A 22,468-nucleotide genomic window follows, 5' to 3' on the forward strand; every position below is an offset into this window, starting at 1 on the left:
AGAAGCCCGATTTATAGGTCGACGAGTGACAGTAGTGGAGCTGCTGTTAAACACTCGTAATTTTTCTATGCCTCTATTTGGAGTGGTCGATACTTCAATAAAGCCTGACTGAACACGCATCTAAAGTTATATGAAAAAAAAACAAAACCGTCTAGTAGGAAAATTGTTTGAGCTACATTAAAACTTTATATTGAGTCTGAAATGTATTCGCTATGGTTGAATTAACTTGAACCTAATGCGCAGGTGGAGACTACCACAATTATGAAGCAATAATTTTAGTCAAGTAATTTTCTATACTTTTACAAATTTCCTAAAATTATTTTTTAAAACAAAACTCTGTAATAAAAATATGCACCTACGTGTGGCTAGCTGCCTAAGTCGAACCATTAATAATATTTTAAAATCTTTACTTTTAACTTCATCAAACCCAAAAAACATTAATACTTCGCTTGCCTTGAAAACCAATTTGTGAAGTTTGTGACATATTTTAGAAGATTAGTAAAACCACTGTTAGTATCGTCAACTGTTTGTAGAACATATAACATCATTTCCGCTTTCGTAACTGTGCCATAAACGGCTGGGTCGCACAAAAGTACCGAAACCGCGACTCGAAGTTCGAGTGCGGATGCGAGGGCGGATGTGGCAGTTTTTCGGTTTCTTCCTCGCTGTTAGCGCCTCCGTGCGGCAATTTGCAAGTTGTTACCGATTTACGACCCACTCTAAAGTTTATTCAACGCGATTTTGGTGGTCCCATTGTATTCCACTAAGACCCTACCCACCGACGAAGCCTGCGCGGCTTAGAACACCCTTTTATGGTACCCGTTGGCCCTTTTATAGTCTCCTTATATCATTTGCATCGACGTAAAAACAATCGTTAAAGTGACCATCGATCGGTATTAAGTTACGCGTGTAATAAAAATTATGACACAAGTTTTCCCATAGTCTTAACTATCACTTTAAAACTAATTTTATAGTTAACTTACGGCGCTGTTTTCCCGTGACGCTTTCAAGCCAACTAATTTAAGGAATGTGAAAAAAGGTGATAGAGAAAATGCCAATAAAATCCATTAAGCGCTACTCGAGATTAACCTTTTACAGTGCGTCTACATTTTTTGTATTATTTAGCCATCAGGGTAATCTCAAGTTGTAAAAGACAATTAAGATAAAGCAACAGACACATTAGTATGTAAACTCGGCGTAGGTAGAGCGGTGCGTACGTTACGGACGTTAAGTAGACGTTTACCGTATAAAGGGCTCTTTCCCAGTGGCTGATTGTAATAGGCTTTTAAGGTGAGCTGAACGGCTATTCCGCATAAATTTTTCGCGTCGATCGTCACCTTTGTCGGCGGCTTCAAACGACTCGATAAGTGGACGTGGAGTGATAAGAGTCGGTCGAACGGTAGCCGGGAACGGATTTGTCGAAGTACGGTCAACACGCTGATGCCACAAGTATTGAAAACATACATATTTGTGTTTGCCTTTCAACGTTGTTTGAACGACGCTCGTCGGGCAATTGTAAATATTGTGTCTAGTGTAAGTGAGGATAAGAAGGGATTTACGTGCTCTCTGTCTACATGAAAATATAATGTTGCTAAAAGGGTTTTTGGGAATAAGAAAATAGTGATAAATAGCTTCTGAATCACGTACGTCGGTATCTAAACTGTTCATTTGCGAATACTACTTCTGGCACTATTGATATGATTACCTATTTGCAACGGATTTGCTACATTAAAGAAGTCGCCTATCCATTGCCGTCTTGACCACTTGAATTTTGTTTCTCTTAAACGTATAGCGTCGTTACGTTATAGCATCGTGAAAGCCTAAAAAGATAATCTTATATCTTTGTATGTGTGCCATAAGAAGGAGCGAACAAAACAAACTGTAACAGACCGAGTTGTAAGTTACTAGACTTGTCGCTCTCTAGTCAAAAAACGGAAGCTAGCCAATGTCGTTGCTGTCGCTACATCCCACGTAAGGCGGTAGCGGGGATCGTAAAGTTTAAATGGAGGCTAATTTAGTGTGCTGTTAATTGTGCTTCTGTCGGCGCGGCTTATCGGCGCGCTGCATTAGCGAGCCCGGCGGCCGCAGCCTCCGATAACGCCTGTTATGACTGATGGGCCCTGAGTACCCTCTCGGACACTCGATAACCGCGATTACGGCCAGCTTTGTATACCTTGCGTCACTCATTCTTGCTTTATTAGCGCAACTATACATTTATAATTGGATTGCCTACGTTCTTTAAGACATGACAATAAAAAAACGAAGAAATACAATTTTACATAAAACATATTTGATTTATAATTCTCTTAATTAAGGTTTATTTGCAAATAGTTATGTACAATGTTTCGTCGGATTCCATTACGTTTAATTTTTACCTACTTATCTTATTTGCTTATGAAATTTTCATATCAATATTTATGATATTCCAAAGTGCACCGTGTCACGTAATTAGATTATACTGCGACTCTACTATATATAGCGATAAAGTCAATATATTTTAACGAACATAGATGTAATTAACACAATAACGTTAACATCATAAACGATTTTATTGTAAGAATATAAGTTCTGGATTCGTTACAACTGCGGCAGTTTCCACGCCCTTCGATAACTTATGAGTGATGACCCTTTTAGAATACACTCGATAACGCGGGATTGTGTCGAGAGAAGCCTTCCTATATCTCTGTAATTGCCAATTGTATAATGACAATGACAAAGCTATAATATATAATAATAAATGTATAATTCTGTACAACAAATTTACAATCTCTTACTAACACTTATTTTTTGACAATGGATAATTTTTATCAAATAAATGTTTAGAAGGTTGTAATTTTTTATTAGATCACTGATTTTCCTTATTATTAGAAGGTAGTTTCGTAATGCGACACTAAATAAAACACATATTTTAGTATGAGTTCTGGGTGTCATGGGACAATAAATCCCAATCATACTACTTTGATATTATTTTCCCGATAGATATATTTCGCTAAGTACCTGTATTAAGGTCCATTGTATTATGGTCCACGCCGGCGGTCTGGACCCGCGATAAGCCCCGGCGCCAGATGTATCTACGCCTTTATGGGCTTTATGACACGCTCTCTACCACACAAACGGGTGCCAAAAGCCCTCGTTGATCAACACTTTTACCCTATCACATACCTTTACAATCACAAATTCCATCCTAACTGACTGTTCATAGAGCATTGTGAACGCAACAAAGCCTTATGGGAGCCGTAATTTTATTATCACCTTCTTTGTTTCTGTATTCGGACGTGGAGTTATCTTTTATGGACTGTTAAGTGTTTGTTTAAGTGAAGTTTTAATTCGGTTTTACTTTGTTTGGACGCACGGCGATGTGTCGAAGTATTAATTGTATTGTTGCGTTCAGACTTTTATGCGTTTTGATGTTATGTTTGACAACAATTTAATTTTTCCAATGTATTGTTGGTATTGCGAACTTTACGATGAGTTAACACACATGTTTGGTGTTCATGAAAGGCATTACTTTAAGTAGCAAATAAACTATTAGAAACCACACTATTACTTTGCACTGAGCCTTTAGTAACTGTTACTGTTACAATGTAGAATTTTATCTCATATTCTCCCCACCTCGGAGGAGGTATGGTGTAAATTAAGAACCTTATTATATTTTGGGTTTACCTGTAGATTTCTCAGGTCTTAAGTGAACTCTTCATATGGAAAAAGATACTTATCAATACGTTCTTAATATTATTAAGATAATAATAAATTTCAATTTACTTACAGACGGATGTTCCCTTCCCTCCGCGTGTCTCTGAACGGGCTCGACCCCCGGGAGGAGTACTGCGTGTTGCTGGAGTTGTCGCTGGTGGGGCGGCGGCGCTGGCGCTGGGCGGGCGGCGCGTGGGCGGCGGCGGGGGGCGCCGAGCCGCAGTCCCCGCGCCGGCTCATGCTGCACCCGGACTCGCCGGCCCCTGGACACCACTGGACCGCCAACCCGGTGTCCTTCAGCAAACTGAAGCTCACTAACAACACTATGGATGCGCAGGGACATGTAAGTACATTTGAATTACTTTGTCTTTTGTCTTACTGTATTATTTATGTATGAATAACAAAGCTATGATTGTTAATTTTAATAGGAATAATACGTACGCTAATGGATCAATAACATTTGTGAATGCTTGTAAAATACTAGGTATCTATCCTACTTAAATTAAAGAAATTTTTCTTAGTACCTATTTAAAGAAGGGATTTTGCACATAAGCAAATACCGTACATTCCTATTTATCGCTGCCTTTAAACTTATACAGCGTAATATTTGGTTAGTTTTAAAAAACGTTACTTTGTTATATATACGTAGGTTTGAAATATAAGGAACTTTATAAATAAAAATTTATTGATCCATTAAAAATATCCGTGAGACAAAAATTAAGGCCCGTTACAAGCAATAATTTGAGAATCGTGATCAATTGACCGTGTATCTCCGTCGCGAAGGCGTAAGCGTCCTTACAACTCTATTTTAAATTAATAGATAGCTATCGACACAATCTAAGATATAATTTTAGATACTAGATCATTAGTAATTACTATGTCATTACGTTAATACTTGAAATACAACTCAATGAGAAGTTATAAGAATTAAATCGTGTGTTCATTACTACATATGAATCTAATGAAATGATGAATAACGAATTGATTTGAACATTTCTAAAGCTTTAATTAAATGTATATAATCCGATATAGACGTAACATTTATAGAGATATCCACTATAAATGTACTTCCGTACGTCTCGTAGGTATATATATACGTAGGGACATTAAACCTACTTATAATCATGTATATATAAACTCATTTGGCACTATTTTCGTAATTTATTAAAGAATCATAAGCTGTAGTATAATAGAAGTTGGAAATGTAGAAGATGCCTTTTTCAGTGAAATTTCAACTTGACTATCTGCTTCGTACAGTGATTTGGTACTAAACCAAGTAACCGTCTAATTTTTTTTCTGTTGTTGCGCTTATTCTGATTGTTTGTGAACTTGTTTCGCATATGTGGCAACTCCGAATTAGGAGTTATTAGGAGTTTAAGAAAACTAGTATTGATATATAAAGCGAAGATTCCGGCTACGATTCCTTAAATATGCCTTCAACGTAGACGCAGTGTAATCGTGACCACGTCGCAACACACTTGAAAAGCAACGCCTACCTACCACTGCCCTCTACGAACTCTTACTAATGAACCAAACATTCAATATTATACTGTAATCCCATCACATAGCACACGTATTTCTTTACTACCTCTCCTCAAAACCACGCAGCGATTAAAGATTGTAAGATATCACACAGAATAAACAAAAGACTGCTTTAAGTTGAGTATACAACAGTTTAATTTGAAACGTGGAGGTTTCATCCGTTTTCTTCGGCGCAAGAGTCGTACAAAGATGTCTATAAGCGTATCGTCAGCGGAACAAAAGGCTCTGAAAGGCATTATATTGAGGCATTGTAGCAACTAACTGTACGGACTGTTTACTGTTTGGACAGCGCGGCTGACGTAGGATTAATGATGTGGCTTACAGTTTTCGGTATTTAGGACACTTGTAATTTTGTCTATCGAGTTTTCCTTTTTAATCGACTACCCTAAAAGGTGAAGTATGGTAATGTTTTTCGAATGTTTGTATGCGTTTAGCGCGCTATGACCTAAACGGCTCGATGAATTTTAACTAATGATTTCATCTTAATCGTAAAAGAAATTTATGTTATTCGGTTACGTATCTACTTACATGACTACTTCGTCTAACTCTCCCATGCTTACATTTTATTTCATTTTCATTTTAACTTGCCATCTGTAATTCAGGTACCTACAGTCCTACATCTCCGTTACGTACCTACACTTATTACTATACTTACTGGTATGTTGATATCCTATTATTGTTTTAGTTAAATATTAATCTACTTAAAAGAAAAACCGGCAATATTTAGGTAATATCCAAACACTTAAAAACAACTTATGCATTTCGTAGCCACGTTAAACAATGTGTTCTACATAAAACGAAAAAAAAACGCTATAATTTTTTAATAAATAAGGGTGTCCATCAAAACAGAATTTAGATATCACAACAAAGTTGATCATGGTCGTCACACACGTTAGATACATCATAACACGGTCTGTGACGGAGTGCGGCAAAAACACGGCAAACACGGTCCAGTGCGCTCAGCGGTTGTGAGATACTCGAGGGAGTTAAAAATATTATAAATCTAGAATTTTGTTTTTAACATAACATTTTTGATCTGCCTTTAGTCATATGTGAGTTATATTTGTCTATGTACCTACCTATAATTACCTACCTACCTATAAGTACCTACTTATAATTTATCGACTTTGCGTGGCGTGATGTAAACTCCTTCTACAAAAATGTATTCATAGTCATTAACGTGAAAATTGTTTCTACCTATCATTAGTTAGTATAAACATTCTTATGCTAAGCTCGAAATAAAACGATTGCTTACAATATCCACTAGAAGGCATTTTTCTCGGCAAATGATAACTGATAATAAAGTATCCTACGTAAACCATTTTATTTAGCTGAGAAAGCTAGTTCGGTAAATAGGTAAATGTAATTTTGTTTATAATTAATTTCAAGTATAACTGTAAAGAGTTATATTAATTATAATCCAATTTTTATATACCTACTATAACATCACGTCTCTCATCGACATTTTCTTTTACCTTTCTCTATCAAGACTACTCTCATCAATATAATAGCAAAAAGCCTCTAGAACACACGGTTGCCAGTATAGATTACAAGTAGACAATAGCAAATCGAAAATACCTGCTTAAATATTTATTACCGTTGGCTATATAGAGCGGTGCCTTTGTGCGTCCTGAACAATAGTAATCGCTACCGTCGCCAGGAGCAACTCAATTCGCACGGAAAATGCACGCATCGCTTGTGCACTTGAGGTTTTGCCACCTGTAATAAAAAGGGGCCTATTCTATACATTGCACTCATTGTTAACCGTTTTTTAAACCCACATCAAAGAGCCCTCGAAATACACCCGCTTCAACGTATTGTGTGGGAAATGTCGATAATTAGGATATGGATTAGTGAAGTTTTTAAGATAAAGCTAGAAAAGAACTACACTGAAAGGATTAACATTTACTTATCGACTTGTAAGTGAGAAGTCGTTTGTTGGAATTGTCTGGTTATTAGGATATCTTTTAAAACGTTATTCTTAAAACGAATGCATTAAAACTGATTATCCAAATCGTAAAATGTAATTATCGGAACACTTAAATGAATACAAAATTAAAGATAAAAGAGAGCAGTGATCTCAAATAAAAATGCAGTATTTAATAGCACTGAACGTAAAATAATGAATTAAAGTGATTTAATTTCTTAAACGGTCAAAATATGTATTTTAATGAGATCAATCACATCAACTTAAATTTATAATAATTTCTATAGACTCTGGTACCTACAATCAGTATTAATATCGATTTAAACTGGTATTCAATTTATTTTAGGGATATTAAAATTTGTTATTAATTATTCATTTATATTTTTGATCTGTTTATTAATTAGTCTTTATAATCCTGATTTTTATTAATTTCAATGAACTGTATGAAAAGGCACTTTTAATAAGCTGAAAGTTTGTCAAAAGCGGATTGCCTCGTTGCTCTCAAAGTGTATTTAGGTAAATGCATTTATATTTTCTTTTTACAAGTTACAAGTATATACCACGTTTATAAACATATAAATTTAGATTTCTTTTTTATATTTACTTTGCATTCATTTACTTGACTTATTTCTTTAAAAATAAGCTCTATTTCTCTTTTCTGTATCTATATGATAAGGTCTTCTAGATAAGGTCGAACTTTCGTCAATATAACCGGTAAAATAGCCATAACTTAATACAATAATTACAAAAAATTAAAGGGATGTTTGTCCAACACATTAAAGTTATCGCTACAAGCAATCGACATGTGTGGGAGCCGACGGCGCATGCAACAACCCCAAACCGTGTCGCAGGGGTGAAAGATATGATCTGTTATCTGGAACAGGTTGTCGTTGTGTAATAGACTGTATAAAGCCTTTTTTATTCAACATGACAGTCGACAGTAAATCATAATGGATGGGACATTCACAAAATCTGAAAGGCAATGCTTCAGTAAAGAATTTCTAACGTGCTTAAGTTTTTGTTTCTCGAAGTTTTGTAACTAAATATTAAGTAGGTAAGTACGATAGTACTGAAACTAAATTTAAAATTTAAATCGTTACCCGCGATTTTTAGTACTAAAATATTATATAATATATGTATATAAATTACAATTAATTTAAATACCGATATAATAATAAATAATTTGTTTAAACTAACACATAAGACATAAGTCATTAATAAAATCAAATAATAATGATAGTTGGTACATAAGTATCTTAGTATCATATGTATACATAAATATCCATTTTTACCTTAATGGTGAAAAAAAAAATCAAAACTATATACAGGGTGAATTTTTAAAACGGGCCTTCAGAGCCAAATCCGAAACTATAAGGATTAGCGAAAAATGCTGAAAGGAGTTACGAGGCCGATTTTGATAAAAACTAACACTGCATCGTTACTTTTTTAAAATAACTTTTTCCCTAGCCGGGAATCGAACGAGTTCATTTTGAGAAAAAATGCACCCTCTATGTTATTCCACTATCTGATAGTGTTGCTTATAAGGATCAAAATCTGGAAAGTAATGATAAATGACAAACTAAAGGAAAAGCCTCAATTTTAAGAAAATACATATTTTTTCATATTAATTTGGCAGTTAAGTTTCCGCCATTCATCATTTTAAACATTTCGTGTATTAACATTTTTTTTGGCTCAATGTTTCTAATCATTCGAAATTGACGTTTTGTTTCTCAATAATTTATATTTTTATGTCCGACTTAGCTAAGGTTATTTTTAGGACCATTAAAATAGATTTACTTGTTATGGGCGGCGTTTCGTTTAATACAGATGTAAAGTTCACAATTTGGGAGAATTACTTTTTAGAGTCAAATTCGAGTGATTACTAAAAAAAGAGATATAGAAAATCATATTTAACGTTGAAACGAAGTTGAAAAACAACACACAATAATAATTTACTATTTAATCAGTTATCTATTTTCATTAAAAAATAAATCCCAAAAACGGCGGTAACTTATTTGCCAAACTATTACTTTCTCATACTAAGCCGTATGTCATAGTAATAACATCGAATAATTAGTTGATTAACCAACAAATTCTTCAATGGTATGACTTATGTCTGTTTCTAAAGAATTATACATAAATCATTTGTTATGTATAATCCTTAAGGATTAGTATGCCAATGTATGGAAAAATACGTATTTTCTTCAAAATTTTCCTTTTCCTTTAATTTGCCATATAACATTACTTCCCAGAATTTGATCCTTATAAGCGACACTATCAGATAGTGAAATAATATAGAGGTGTCATTTTTTTCAAAATGAACTCGTTCGATTCCCGGCTAAGGAAAAAAATATTTTAAAAAACTAATGATGCAGTTTTCGTTTTTATCAAAATCGGCCTCGTAACTCCTTTCAGCATTTTTCGCTAATCCTTATACTTTCGGATTTGGCCCTGAAGGCCCGTTTTAAAAATTCACCCTGTATATCTACTAATGATAAATAACTCTATAAACTAAGTAGGTATATATTTTATACTACGCAGTGTAGAAAACTGTGTTCGTTTGACACTTTAATTGTGCTTGTTTATTTAATGCAAAAGTTGCCTGGAAGAGATTGCTATCTTAATGATTAAGCCTTCAGTTGTAACTTAGCATACGTGAGTACCTACTTAATTTACTTTTATGCATCTGAAGATTTCATAAACAATAAAAATGTTTTTATTGTTATATCTTATAATATAATAAATATTTTAGATTATAAATGTTGAGATTAAAGTGAAAATATCATCTTTTCCGAATTAATTGCCAAATTTAAGGTATACTCGTTGAAGTCTTTCCTATTGCTACGCAAAATAATTAGGTATTTACCTAATATTTTGTTAATCTTTTAAGTAAAACCCCGTTTACTTAGTGTTTTACAAATTACACACTTAGCCCTATTAAAATCATCACAATTATTTCTTTATATAGTATTGTATGCACCGTCTTTTTGCCGTACAATTTATAATCCTAATAAAACAAAGAATTTAAATTGAAAATTGCTGTGTGTCGTTACACCATGTTGGTATTCGTCCTTATAAGCCTTAACAATTGGCATGTAAATGGATTAAAGGTACCGACTGTAATTTGAGTTGACATTTTTAAAAAGGAAATGAACTGTTTGCGACATTCATTTGTAGGTAATTTACGGTTTTAGATTAAGGCTATTATCCGCTCGTTTCACATACAGATAAGTAGGTAAAAATACTATTGTAGCTGAATCCCCAATTTTAAATTAAATTAAATGTATCGTAAAACGTTTTTGTTCATCTCTACGAACTTTTGATGTGTGTAACCTTGATTTTCACGTAGGAGTGCTAAATATTATAAGAGAAATGTCGGTCCCTGTACACTGTACAGTGGATATTTCTTTACTTTTGAGCCAAGTGTGTCAATATCGATTCAGTTCAAAAGATAAGCCGTGAAGATAGACAACGAAAATGATAAAAAGGTTATATTGAAATGAACCCAACAATGAGCTTGTGAAATGAGAGTTACTTCGATATTACTGACAGACGCTTGAATTTTATTTAGTTTATTTATCTAAATTTGTGAGCCAGTAAAGCCGCAGCCGATATCAATTCTAAAAAAGTATCACGCAAAAAATATCGAATAGAGCATTTTATCAACAATTTCAATCGTATTTGATTGAAGACATATCACGTTGATGGACGAGCTTCCGAATGGTGAAACTTGGTATTGTCCGTCAATCCGCGTCTACGGCCGATACGTGTTCCCGGTAGATTGTTATCTAATTTGTCTCACGGTTATGTGTTAATGTACATTAGATAAAGCGTACTATAAACTATCTCTGACCGCGGCCTCTCGTGTGAAATTGGACTTAAATTTTATTTGATTTTATGAGGCGCTTGTGAAGAAAGACAGCAGATATAGGTACGCGTTGTTTCTGTGGGGCTGCTGTTTTATATCTGGGTATATAAGTACTTACTTAGATAGAAAATAGATTTGTTCGTTAGGCTTTTATTACCCACCTTTATTAGTTTAGTTCGCTAATTATCATTTAACATCCGGCAGACTACATGAACGTTTGCAACTTTTAATAAAATAATTGACTATAAAGCAAACTAAATATCTATACCTGTATTTTAATATCTCGGTGCTGAAGTCATAGTCACAATTTTAGATACATATATATCTACCTAATGGAGACATTGGTTATAGCGATTATCCTGGCTATTATCTCAAATCGGATAATATGCGTGTGCAAAATTAATTGTTACCGCATAAATGTTTTTTTTCAATTTCGTTACAGACAAAATTGATTTTGCGTCTCCGATCGTTGCAATTTTGAAAATATGAAAACTTCAATATTATTACGTATTTATTAAAACTTGTGCATATTTTTGTCAAGAATATGCCTCGATAATTCAAAATTAAACCATGTCTTATAGTGCAGAAGTGTCGCAACCAAGTTGGAATTTGTTGTGTGCCACTTTTTCACAAAATATATTACTTTCGTACAATATTGTTCATGTTACAAGTAGGTGGATATAGTAATTGCCGATTAAATTACTTGCTATTTAATGGTACTTTAGTGATTGGTGGATAGTAGAAACGTACTAGCAATCGGCAATTATTTAATTGCCCTTTAGTTGGTGTCGTTATCATTTGTCATGTTTTCAAGATACTAGCACTAGCATGCAATAAATTATTGTTTATTGACGTTGTAAATTAATTGCGTCAGTATTACAATAAATTACATGTTCTTTATAAGTTTATTTATAGGTAATGTACATTTTTCCTCTAGGTGAGTTATTAAAATATACCTAAACTAAAATATAATTCTTCATTTTTGAAACACATGATTTTCCTACATACCGTGTACGTAAATAGATAAAACATCCATGTAGCATTTTAATCAAGTGAGTTCTTAGAGATATAGAAATGCCGTAAAATACAGAAATTACTTCCCACACATCTCTATATTTACAGTATTGACATATGTAAGTTGTTACACACAACCCACACACAACCGCATCGGCTCCGTAGCCAATGTCAAGGGGGCTCGTATTTCATAGTTTTTGGCACAAAAACCGTAAAACGGCTTTTAAAAAGGTGAAACAATACAAAACAGAACCCTTTACGCCTCAAGTGGTTACATGTAGTGCACAGGCGCCCGCAGGTAGCGGGTAGGGGGTAGCGATTCGCGTCAAGTGCAGATAAGGGCCTGTGCATACGCCGCCGCCGACGCCGGCCCGCGTCGCCAATCCTTATCCATTTATGCAAACCCTACACATTTTTTTAGCTGATAATTATGACTACTTTTTCAAGATAGAAATAAAATTAACGTTAGAAAATTAATAATGATTTGAGATTCAGAATTAAAATGTACCTATAGTTAATGAAATAATAAATCAGCATGATCGGGAACTTAATACATAGGTTCATAACGTATTCCAGAGAATAAAGATAAGTTTATATTAAGCCATTTTGTTCTTTTTAAGTTCAATATAAGTCAATGTTCATGAGACTGCCATCGCTTACCTATAGCTATTTAGATCAAGTTGGTAGGTAGGTACAGCTCTGTGAAGCGAGTGGTGATTTAAATATTCTGGCTGTTTAATTTGAAATTAATACAAGTCTGGCGACAAAAATTAACTTAATGTAAATCTACCTTAATTAATTGAACAATGATATCTAATCTTAAAACCCCAATTAAGCAGAGACAAGGAAATTATTATCGGTAATTAATATAGATACTTACTAATACCAAAAACATACATTAACTTATAATACAATGTCGTTACTACTTCAAAGTTGATTATAAAGTAAATTTGCTCGAAATACCTTTCGTTTATTATTTTATCTATAACGTCATCATCATCATAATACGTCATACAACATCACATCATATAACGTCATCATCAAAACGTCATAAACAGCCCAAAATGAAGTACTTTGCCGTCAACAGGATGAATTCAAAACTGAGTTTCCTTGTTCCAGATGGTGCTAACCTCCATGCACAAGTACCGTCCCAGGGTGCTGGTGGTCCGCGCGCGGGATGCCGCCGCGCTGGCCTGGGGCGCCCCACACGCCTCCTTTTCCTTCCCCGAGACTGAGTTCATCGCTGTCACTGCTTATCAGGTACACATTGGTTATTTACTTTTATTTGATCATTATTAAGTTGACTTTAAATTAAATAATTTCCATAAGATGGCATAGTTACCTATTGATCATTATTAAGTTAAATTTAAATAAAATAAATGCCTACTCGTATATATGGTGGCACAATTAGCTAAGGATAGAATAGAAAAGATGCCTCGTATTGTTTTATGCACTTATCTTAATCAGACTTATATTTGGTAACTAAAAGTCTTAGTTACTTATTATTAATTAATTCATTGCCATTATTTGCCAATTTGGGACTTTACGAGTAGGTAGGTATAACGGATGTATCAAAGTTAGCTGTTTTGAAAATACATTTATCTCGTATTAAAAATAAATATTTTAGAACTCGAATCCATTCCTTGAATCATATTAAAATTGTCAGTTTGATCGCGATATAAAGGTTTAACCGTGGCTTACTTTCTACTTGTGATCTAGATTTCAGAACAAGAATGAAAGACTGAACATCGCCAAGAGACGAATCATGCAAAAAATATAATGAAGGCTCTAATAACGTAGAGTTTAAATTATCGTTTTATGTCGCACAATCTACTGACTCTGTTCTGTTCATTTTAATGCGCAAATATATTCATTGTCATGGTGAAAGTACTCATTTTAGATATCTCTATAAAAACTGGCTAGGATTTTTACATATGATTCTAAATAAAAGGTGGTAGATTTCTCCATAGCTCCACCACTACGCTTATTTCCGCCTTAATTATGTAGAATTATTAGTACCTATATTAAGAGTAACCAGAATGTTACTTCCTTTAGGATTACTTCTTTTTCTTTGATAAGGTACGTTATTTTAAGTAACTACCTATTTGAAGTCGATTAATGATGTTCATATATACCTAGTCATTAATAGCTGCATGGGAGCATCCGATGATGTATTTTCCAGCTATATAAAAAACCCAGATTTGATCGCAATGAGATCGCAATCTTGCCCTAGGGAATCCCGATATACCCATAGAATCACACCTCAGTTTCCAAGAAAACGCACATCGGTTCCCGGTACGCGACGCGATTCGCATTCGATGTGAACCCGATTTTTTTCAAAACCAAAGGCGCCAAAGCTTTTACGCAGAACAAGCGGAGGTCACAAAAAACATTGCGACGGCGACAAGTGGTCATCGTTATGAACCGCTGTTAACTAAACAAAAGCAACTAATTTAGTAGTTTTCGGCCCTTTTACTGAAGCCGTATTGTTCCAAACTTTGATCTTGGTGCGAAGTTCGGTGAATCAGAAACAGTTATTCTTTAACGGCCACTTTGTGTATAACTGATAACAGATACAACCGTAGAGAGATGTTTAAAGAGAATTAGAACAATAGGTAGGTAATACTACTGTAACTGTTGACTTCTGAAAATGGCCTACATCTGTGCAGTTAGATTCTAAGATAATGTTTCTATTTTCCTATCTATGAGTAACTACTCACAACATCAAATTAAACATTTATTTAAACATTTTCTAGTGATGTTTACTATGTATAAGAACATTGTGATTGTTGCTATTGTTTATTTTTATTGTGTAGAATATGAGACTTTAAAAACTAGTACCTACCTTATACTTCAAATTAAAATGTTATACCTATTCTTAACTAACTTCCAAAAAGAAGGAAATTCTATGTTCAACTGCAGGTACCTACCTACTTTTTGACGCCTAGAATCTATTCTATTTTTGATGACGTGTTTAGTGTAGTTAGAATATTTAAAATATTATTTGATACACATAATATGACAACCCTGATAATCTTCATTTTAAATGTAGGTATTTAGTCCCTTAATACGATTAAGCATTGCACGAGTACCGCTGTAACAGATCTCCCTCCCCGCGGAGAGCTCCCGCTGCTTGTTTTCCAACTCTCTTTGAGGTCCAGCGTTTCTTTGTTGCATAATCCAAGCAGTAATTAGGTCGACGCCGCCGGCTCCATTCCAGCGGCGTATTTCATGTTGACTGCAATGAGGCGCGAACTTCTCGTCCATATACAATTACCGATCGGCAGCTTTGTGGGATAATCCAGGAATTGTACTCCTAACGGGACTCGCCACTGGACAATGGTCGGCGACGTATCGTTGCGCATTATCCCCGGATAGGCGGCCCCGCGGCGGCTCTCATTGTTGCGAATTATCAACGAATTAGAAATTATCCTTTGTAGCGGCCGACGCTTTACTTAAAAGCGTAGCTAGGTGGCAAACTACTCCGTTTCAACACAATAACAATCCATTTGGATTATAAATATGTACAGTTAACGAAATTTCGACCAACGTGACAGTTTACGTTGTTTGTCTACTCAACTCAATAATTTCGACTTTTGCACCCGATAACTAAACTAAATTTACCCGGACCCTAATTATACAATAGTAAAAAACTGGCGACAGTCGCAAATATATGAAACAGTCACGCAAAAAGTGAAAACGACTGCACGTTTGTCGCGTGACGTCACGGGCGTCAGGGCGGACCGGGGGCGGCGCCTGGCAGCTCTCGAGCGTGTTCGTACTATTCGGCCGATTTCGAAAGTGCACTTTAGCATACTAATAAGAGGCTTTTAGCGCTTCTCCCTATCGCAGCCGCTTGTGCGGTTATCTGGTGAGCACTGAGCAAACGGCACCCGCCGGCGCCGCCTTATCATGTCATGTAAACAATCATTTACAAGTGACTTCGCGTATCGGTACGAGACTATTTGCGTTCAGGATTTCGCTAGATAAACGAATTCCAGACCCATGTCAAAAATCGAGATTTTTTCTGCGACTAGCAGTACTTTTGAGTCATATTTTAATTAAGTAATTTGATCTGATTGACAAACAACTATAGGTACCTACTATGGGAATTAATATTTTGAGTATCGTATTTCGCTACGGCATGCGTTTGGAAAGCAAGCGTGCATATAGGCGCCGCGAGTGAGTCGCGCAGTCGTCGGCCGCGCGACGGGCGGGCGACGGCGACACGCAACGTGCCATGCTAATTGGCCTGTCGCCAAGCCGTGCCAGCACATGTGCGACAATTATCCCTTACAAGCTATTAGCGCTGGGGATGTATGCGGAAACGGATGTTTAAATTGCATTCTCGATGAGATAAGAAAGTTTTTGGAGATCCCACCTATCAGCATGTAATCTTCAGTTTACATACGATACCGTTAGGTACAAGAACAAATTAAGCGTTCTTATAAGGTGTTTTACACAAGTACGTTAATATCCTGTATAGATACTGAGAATCGCAAGTATTTTTTTACACCGGTATATACAGATACATATAGGTACCTTATATACCAAAAGGCCCTACCTTATGTAGGTATCTACTCATACATAGCCACCTCATCATCATCATCATCATCATCAACCCATTACTGTCCCACTGCTGGGCACGGGTCTTCTCTCAGAATGAGAAGGATTAGGCCATAGTCCACCACGCTGGCCAAGTGCGTATTGGTAGACTTCACATACCTTAAAGATTTTTTTTTTATAAATCTCTCAGGTATGCAGGTTTCCTCACGATGTTTTCCTTCACCGTTTAAGCAAATGATAATATAAGTGATAGTGATAAGTGTAAGCATAGCTACTTATAACGGCTATTAAATAATTAAAATTCAAATTTATTCGCTTACGACGTACCTACCTAGTATTTTTTTGGTAATTAGTTAATTAAGGAGGTAATTTAAAAACCGGATTAAATGATATAATCTTAACAGATTATTAAATATAAAAGATAATAAGATTGATAAGAAAATAAACAATTAATTGAATTGGCTTGAGTGAATATTTGTAAAAATAGATTCTAGTTACCTATAAACAAGCGTTGTACGTTTTAAGTAAGTACCTACCTATTATTAACAAAATATTTTCTTTGTTCACAGAACGACAGAATTACAAAACTGAAGATAGACAATAATCCTTTCGCAAAAGGCTTCCGTGCTTGTGGTCAATCCAAATGCAAAAGAAAGAACGTGGACACCGACACCAGCTCTGAAACTCCGACGGAGTCTACCGAAGCCAAGCGACCGTGCTCCGACGCCGCGTCATCCTGCTCCGAGGAGGGCAGCCTCCGTTCCACATCACCCAGATCTCCCCCGTTAGTCGATTCCCCCGCTCCGTTGGTAACGCCACCAGACAACTTCACACCTCCACCGGCGTTTTATGCTCCGGAGTTACCGTACATGAATCCACTGCATATGCCCATGCCTTTAGGTCTTTGGCCCAGTAGCTCAATGGCCAACAGTTTCTTGGCATCCTCCTGGGGACCAGCCCTTCCTCCTCCCCCCACCAGCATCCCCTCTCCACCCCCGGCGCCCGCTCCCTGCCGACGCGTAAAGAGCTTTACGATTAGCGCTTTACTCGGTGAAGGGTGAAAATTAAACTTCAGAGACATATGGCAATAATTAATACTAATTATGATTTACACTTGGTATTGTATTTTATCTCGACACGCCTACCTCGTATTTTTAGAAATTAGCTACGCATACTATTATATTGTGATAACGGTGCCTTAAGCTATAGTTGAACTAGTTAGACTCAAATTGAAATATGAATGTTAACTTTTACTTAGATATTTTCTAAAACTTTTTATGGGATAAGAGAATAACTATTTTTATATTACCTTAACTGTATGTTATTGTTAGTAGGTAATCGTAGTGTCATCTTTAGGTAAGTGTACATATTGTAAATATTAAGTTGATGTTGGTAATATAAGTATGTAAGTAGATAAAAATAAATTTTTACAACAATTAAACAAAGACTTTTTGTATCCTTTAGATTATATTTACCTTTTAGATTTAAATTTCAAGTACTGAAATTTAAATTTACCTTGTACCAAAAAGACAACTGAAAGTTGTTTAAAACTGTTCTTAAAAGAAATATTTCTTTAATTTTCATTATACTTAATATAAACATGAACAAGCGTAAATACCTTAAACATAAATTACTATTTATCGTAGTAAAATAAATGAAAATACTTGCCATAATATATATCAGAAATCCCATTTGATGTCACTTAGGTATATAACTATACCTAAAAGCTCGTGTACACCTGTCAGCCTTCTGCAAGATATTTAACTTGCCGAGGGTATACCTACATATAGCGAGCGACTTAACTTACGAAGTAGCAAGCCTGCCAGTCCACCTAATCGTAAGTGACTACTATCCATAGACGTCTGTAACTAAACCCCAGATAAGAAGGTTAGCCTCAGATGGGTTGCTACTTCTGACGATTTGAAACGGATCGGATAAGACTTCTCTTTAACCACACTCTTCAAATCAAACGAATACAGCAGCGCTTAACGCCGCTGTTACTAGGCATAAAATGTCGTCGGATAGGGAAAGATAAATAGGATGCCGGAGTTGAAACACAAAGGGTCTTACCACCTTTAACTGGTCGGCGGTCTTTTAGCGAAGATTTTCGAATAGTACAGTCGATTTTCAAATTACAAATTGAGGCGTCAAAAGACTACGTGTCTATACCGGGTCGATAGGTTCGTTTGAAGCAAGCGAATTCCCCTGAAACCTCGCGTGAATGACCCCTTAGTCTAACTGTTTTATCAAGCCTAGACCTAGCATGTCCTTCTAACCGGAAGGACTTTATTTTTGGTTTAAAATCAAGAGCAATAAGTAAACGTACCTATGTGTAGTCCATCCGATTATGATCACTGCCGTCCGTGTTCATTTATATAATAGTTGACACAAAATTAAAGAGCAGAGGTATCTACTTGAGGTCAAATTTTTGCGTTCCCATTACATAAACTGACGATGCCGCGTCATATTCGCAGAAAAGTCCTACAAACTTTTCTGTCCGTGTGGCGGTTTCCGGAAATAGCGATATTCTTTTGTCTATGGTCACTTCCTTTCAGCTATATAATGGATTTTTCAATTTTCCCAGATAACAAATTTTAGTTTTTGCGTTAATTTAATGTAATTGCATACATACAATTTTTAAAATATTAGGAATATGTATGTCATTAAAAATAATACTTTTATTTACATTTAACATTTAAGGTTTATCTTCTCTACGCTCTGAGTATAGAAATGAATCGCGACGCCATAGAACTCACCTGCTCGCAATAACTTCAAAGCGGACTAGCAGTTTGGCGCGGACTCTACTTTATTATTACCAGTGGCCCCCATATCATTCGCACAGAAAAGATTTTCGGACTATAAATATATTTTTTTAAGCTACTACTGCCCATGGACATCGGTAATCAACCCCAGATAGGATTAGATAATCCTACCTGAGGTCGGCCACAGATGCACCGCTACCCCTGAGGACGAAGCTGCCTCGGAAAAGTATGTCTCCCTTACCACACCCTTCAAACCAGAACAGCAGCGCTTAACACTGCTATCACTATTATATATCTTACCTTAAAATCAAAGTACGATACGTGAAATACGGCAACTTTATTTCGCTATTATTTAAAGAAGAGATAGTGTGACGGTGGCGCTGCCGGTCGTACTTATGATAAATACCTAGTCCTTACTGTTGAGCAAGCAAAAACAAATATTATTCACTATAAATTAGGAAAATGTAAGATTTCATTAAAATATCTTATTTTAAATTGCATTCGTAATAACTGTAGGTAAATAAATTTTAAATAGGGACTACTTTATGTGGAACATGTAGCGCCATCTAGTACAACTTTGCAACATTTTCATTTACTATTAAGCATTTTGTCTTGTTTCATAAGTTGCCAAATCATTATCATTTTGTTCCAATCATTAAATAAAACAACGTTTTTAAAATCAATGCATTATATTATTACTGCACAATATTTTACATCGTTGAAAACTTAAAAAGTACAGTACACAAATAGAGGTACACAAAGTGACACTTATACATACTTACACATCAAAAAGACACCACGAAAAATATATATATCCATTGTGTGGTACATAAATTGTACATGTTACTCTGTACACAATAACACAGCATCGCAGCGTACATGGAGGTAGCTTATGACTTTCACGTTATATTAAAATTATCCTAACTTGTTTGTTTTAACTTATTTAACTGTAATAACAAGTAAATAAATCGCACAAACAGTTGCAAACCTGACAACAATTGTTACATTCACAATACAATTAACCAAATGAGTGAATTATATCTCATAAGGTGCATTACATATATTAATGATAGATAATTCTATGAAAACATTGAAGAAAGGCACAGAAATAAATTACACATGATTCTAAAACAAGACTAATATACACATAAAATTTGGTGTTCATAACCTTTCAAGTTTTCATAAAGTATATTTGTGTTTTTAATGGATGCAATTTGTTAGAACTCCCATAAGAACCTTAGTTTTAGTAAAACTCGATTAGATTCTATAAGGTCCTTAATGTTATTCTACTACAAATTTTTATTGTATATCACACATGACTAGTGCAAGACCAGTACATTATTTCGTCGTCTGTGAATTCCGTATTAGAAAAACTATGTCAATTTCCGCAACCAATAGTTTCAAGAATATAAGTTATTTTAATTAACTAGTAACTAAAATGCAGCCTATTATCATCTTGGTAGAAAAACCGATGAATTAGAAAATTGTGAACATGTAAGAGAAATATTATTATCAATTATTGTGCTACATCTACATGTCCAATTGTTCCTTAAATTCTATCCAGCTACGAGGTTTTGGAGTTCCGAAGTGATCTCGGCAGCGTCCACATTGACCTTAGAGTTCACCGGGGCGGGGACACTGGACTCTCTGTTACAAGCCTTTTTATGGACAAACCAGTGCAAACGTTGGCACTCCCGGTCACAGTACTGCACAGATTTGCACTTCGAACACTTCTTGGCGGGTTTTTCTTCACCACACGTACTGCAATAGGGAATAGCATCGACAAATCCCCTTTGGCCATTAATTGTACAGTTTATCACAGACAAAGCTGGAGGTGGGTCTTTGCTGGTCAGGGATGTCACCATTTGGTGGAAAGTAGTGCATTCTCTGTAAGGGAATTCTCTAACGCAATCCTTCAAGAATGCATCCATTAAATCTAATGAATAACCGTCTTTGCCAGGTTTCAACAGTTTTTTAGAGAAAATTTCCACAATGTCATATTTCTTTTCCTCCTTGTTGCTATCAGTGACAGGTTTTTGCTTGTCTCTTATATTATTAATCTCTCTGATAATGTATGAGAGGTAGTGGTACTTGAACGCCATCACTTCATTAGTTTCACTTCCTCTTGTCATCTCTTTCTTACAAAGCATTTCCAATACTTTGCTGACTTTTTCTGCATTATCGAGGAGACCAGATGCATGTTGAAGGTTGAGAGCCAGTCTTACAGGGTGTATATTGACACCTAAGACAAACTTGTGTAAGGGGTCAACTAAGAAGGAAGGCAGATAAGGCTCACTTTGTTGGCCTTGTAAAACTGTGTAGTATGAAATTTCACTTCTCGGTATAAAGTTATTTATGGTCGCCACTGTGTGGTGGTTTCCGACGAATGCCGCCATCTGAGAGGCGGTCCTGCCGACTGAATTGGCAGCAGTAGACTTGGCACCCGCTTCGAGCAACAGCTTACATACCTCTGAATTCCCCGACAAGGCGCCAAAATGTAGTGCTGTGTAGTTGTATTCATGTTTTCCAGAATTGACGTCCGCGCCCTGAAATCGTTAAGGAAAAAAGCGTTTTCATCATAATTTCGACAGAACGTGACATCGTTGTATTAAAAAATACTTACACGATCGAGCAACATTTGAACCATTTCCTTGCAGCCCTTATAAGCGGCGTGCTGAAGAGCCGTCATTCCATTTTCGTCGAAGAAATCTACGCTGCCCTTATGCTGCATTAAAATATTCTTGAATTCTGTCAAGTCGCCTTGCCCTATGGCGTTAAAAATAGTTTTCTCTGGTGCTGTTTGGTCTTCAATTGTATTCTCCATTTTTATTTAGGTTTGTTCGATTCTGAATCTTAAAACTAAAACGATTTAAAAAATGTACAACACTTTTGCCCAAAACTCAAACAACCTAGAAAAATAGCTGTCATATTATCCTGACAGCATTGTTTGTTACTCGTGTTCAAAGATATTTGCTATGATTATTTCATTATTCTGCCATGTATAATTTTAACAACATTTTATTAATTATTAATAATTACCTTCCAAAATATTTCAGAATAAGGTAGCAAAATATAGACTGAATATAATAGTTGGCA

The 22,468-nt window shown here is 35.5% G+C and overlaps 2 protein-coding genes across 5 annotated transcripts in view; one reads left to right on the forward strand and one right to left on the reverse strand.

Annotated features, from left to right (window-relative positions):
- Doc1 (Dorsocross1) overlaps positions 1 to 18,049 on the forward strand; it is a 39,797-nt gene extending 21,748 nt beyond the window's left edge. For all 4 annotated transcript variants that reach the window (XM_073088010.1, XM_073088012.1, XM_073088013.1 and 1 more), the window contains 3 exons: positions 3,769 to 4,036; positions 13,164 to 13,304; positions 17,180 to 18,049. In XM_073088010.1, coding sequence (XP_072944111.1) covers positions 3,769 to 4,036; positions 13,164 to 13,304; positions 17,180 to 17,671 — 901 coding nt within the window. In that variant the 3' untranslated portion in view covers positions 17,672 to 18,049. The remainder of the gene's footprint in view (positions 1 to 3,768; positions 4,037 to 13,163; positions 13,305 to 17,179) is intronic.
- Positions 18,050 to 20,042: 1,993 nt separating this feature from the next.
- Positions 20,043 to 22,305, reverse strand: LOC140753250 (ankyrin repeat and MYND domain-containing protein 2). The gene is made up of 2 exons (XM_073087730.1): positions 21,996 to 22,305; positions 20,043 to 21,918 (listed from the first exon to the last, which is right to left on the reverse strand). Exons 1-2 carry the CDS (start codon positions 22,194 to 22,196, stop codon positions 20,929 to 20,931), a joined length of 1,191 nt encoding a protein of 396 aa, XP_072943831.1. The 5' UTR covers positions 22,197 to 22,305; the 3' UTR covers positions 20,043 to 20,928.
- Between the last annotated feature and the right edge of the window lie 163 nt (positions 22,306 to 22,468).

This window comes from Epargyreus clarus, unplaced genomic scaffold (genome assembly GCF_041222505.1).
Source record: "Epargyreus clarus isolate Ecla_fem2 unplaced genomic scaffold, WU_Ecla_fem_2.2 ptg000026l, whole genome shotgun sequence".
NCBI classification, from domain to species: Eukaryota; Metazoa; Arthropoda; class Insecta; order Lepidoptera; family Hesperiidae; genus Epargyreus; species Epargyreus clarus.

Excerpts from the sequence above, each read along its gene's own strand:
- LOC140753250 (XM_073087730.1), bottom strand. The coding sequence starts at position 22,196 with ATGGAGAATACAATTGAAGACCAAACAGCACCAGAGAAAACTATTTTT. Across the intron at positions 21,919-21,995 it reads TTCAAATGTTGCTCGATCGT|GGCGCGGACGTCAATTCTGG; the intron begins GTAAGTATTTTT and ends TAACGATTTCAG.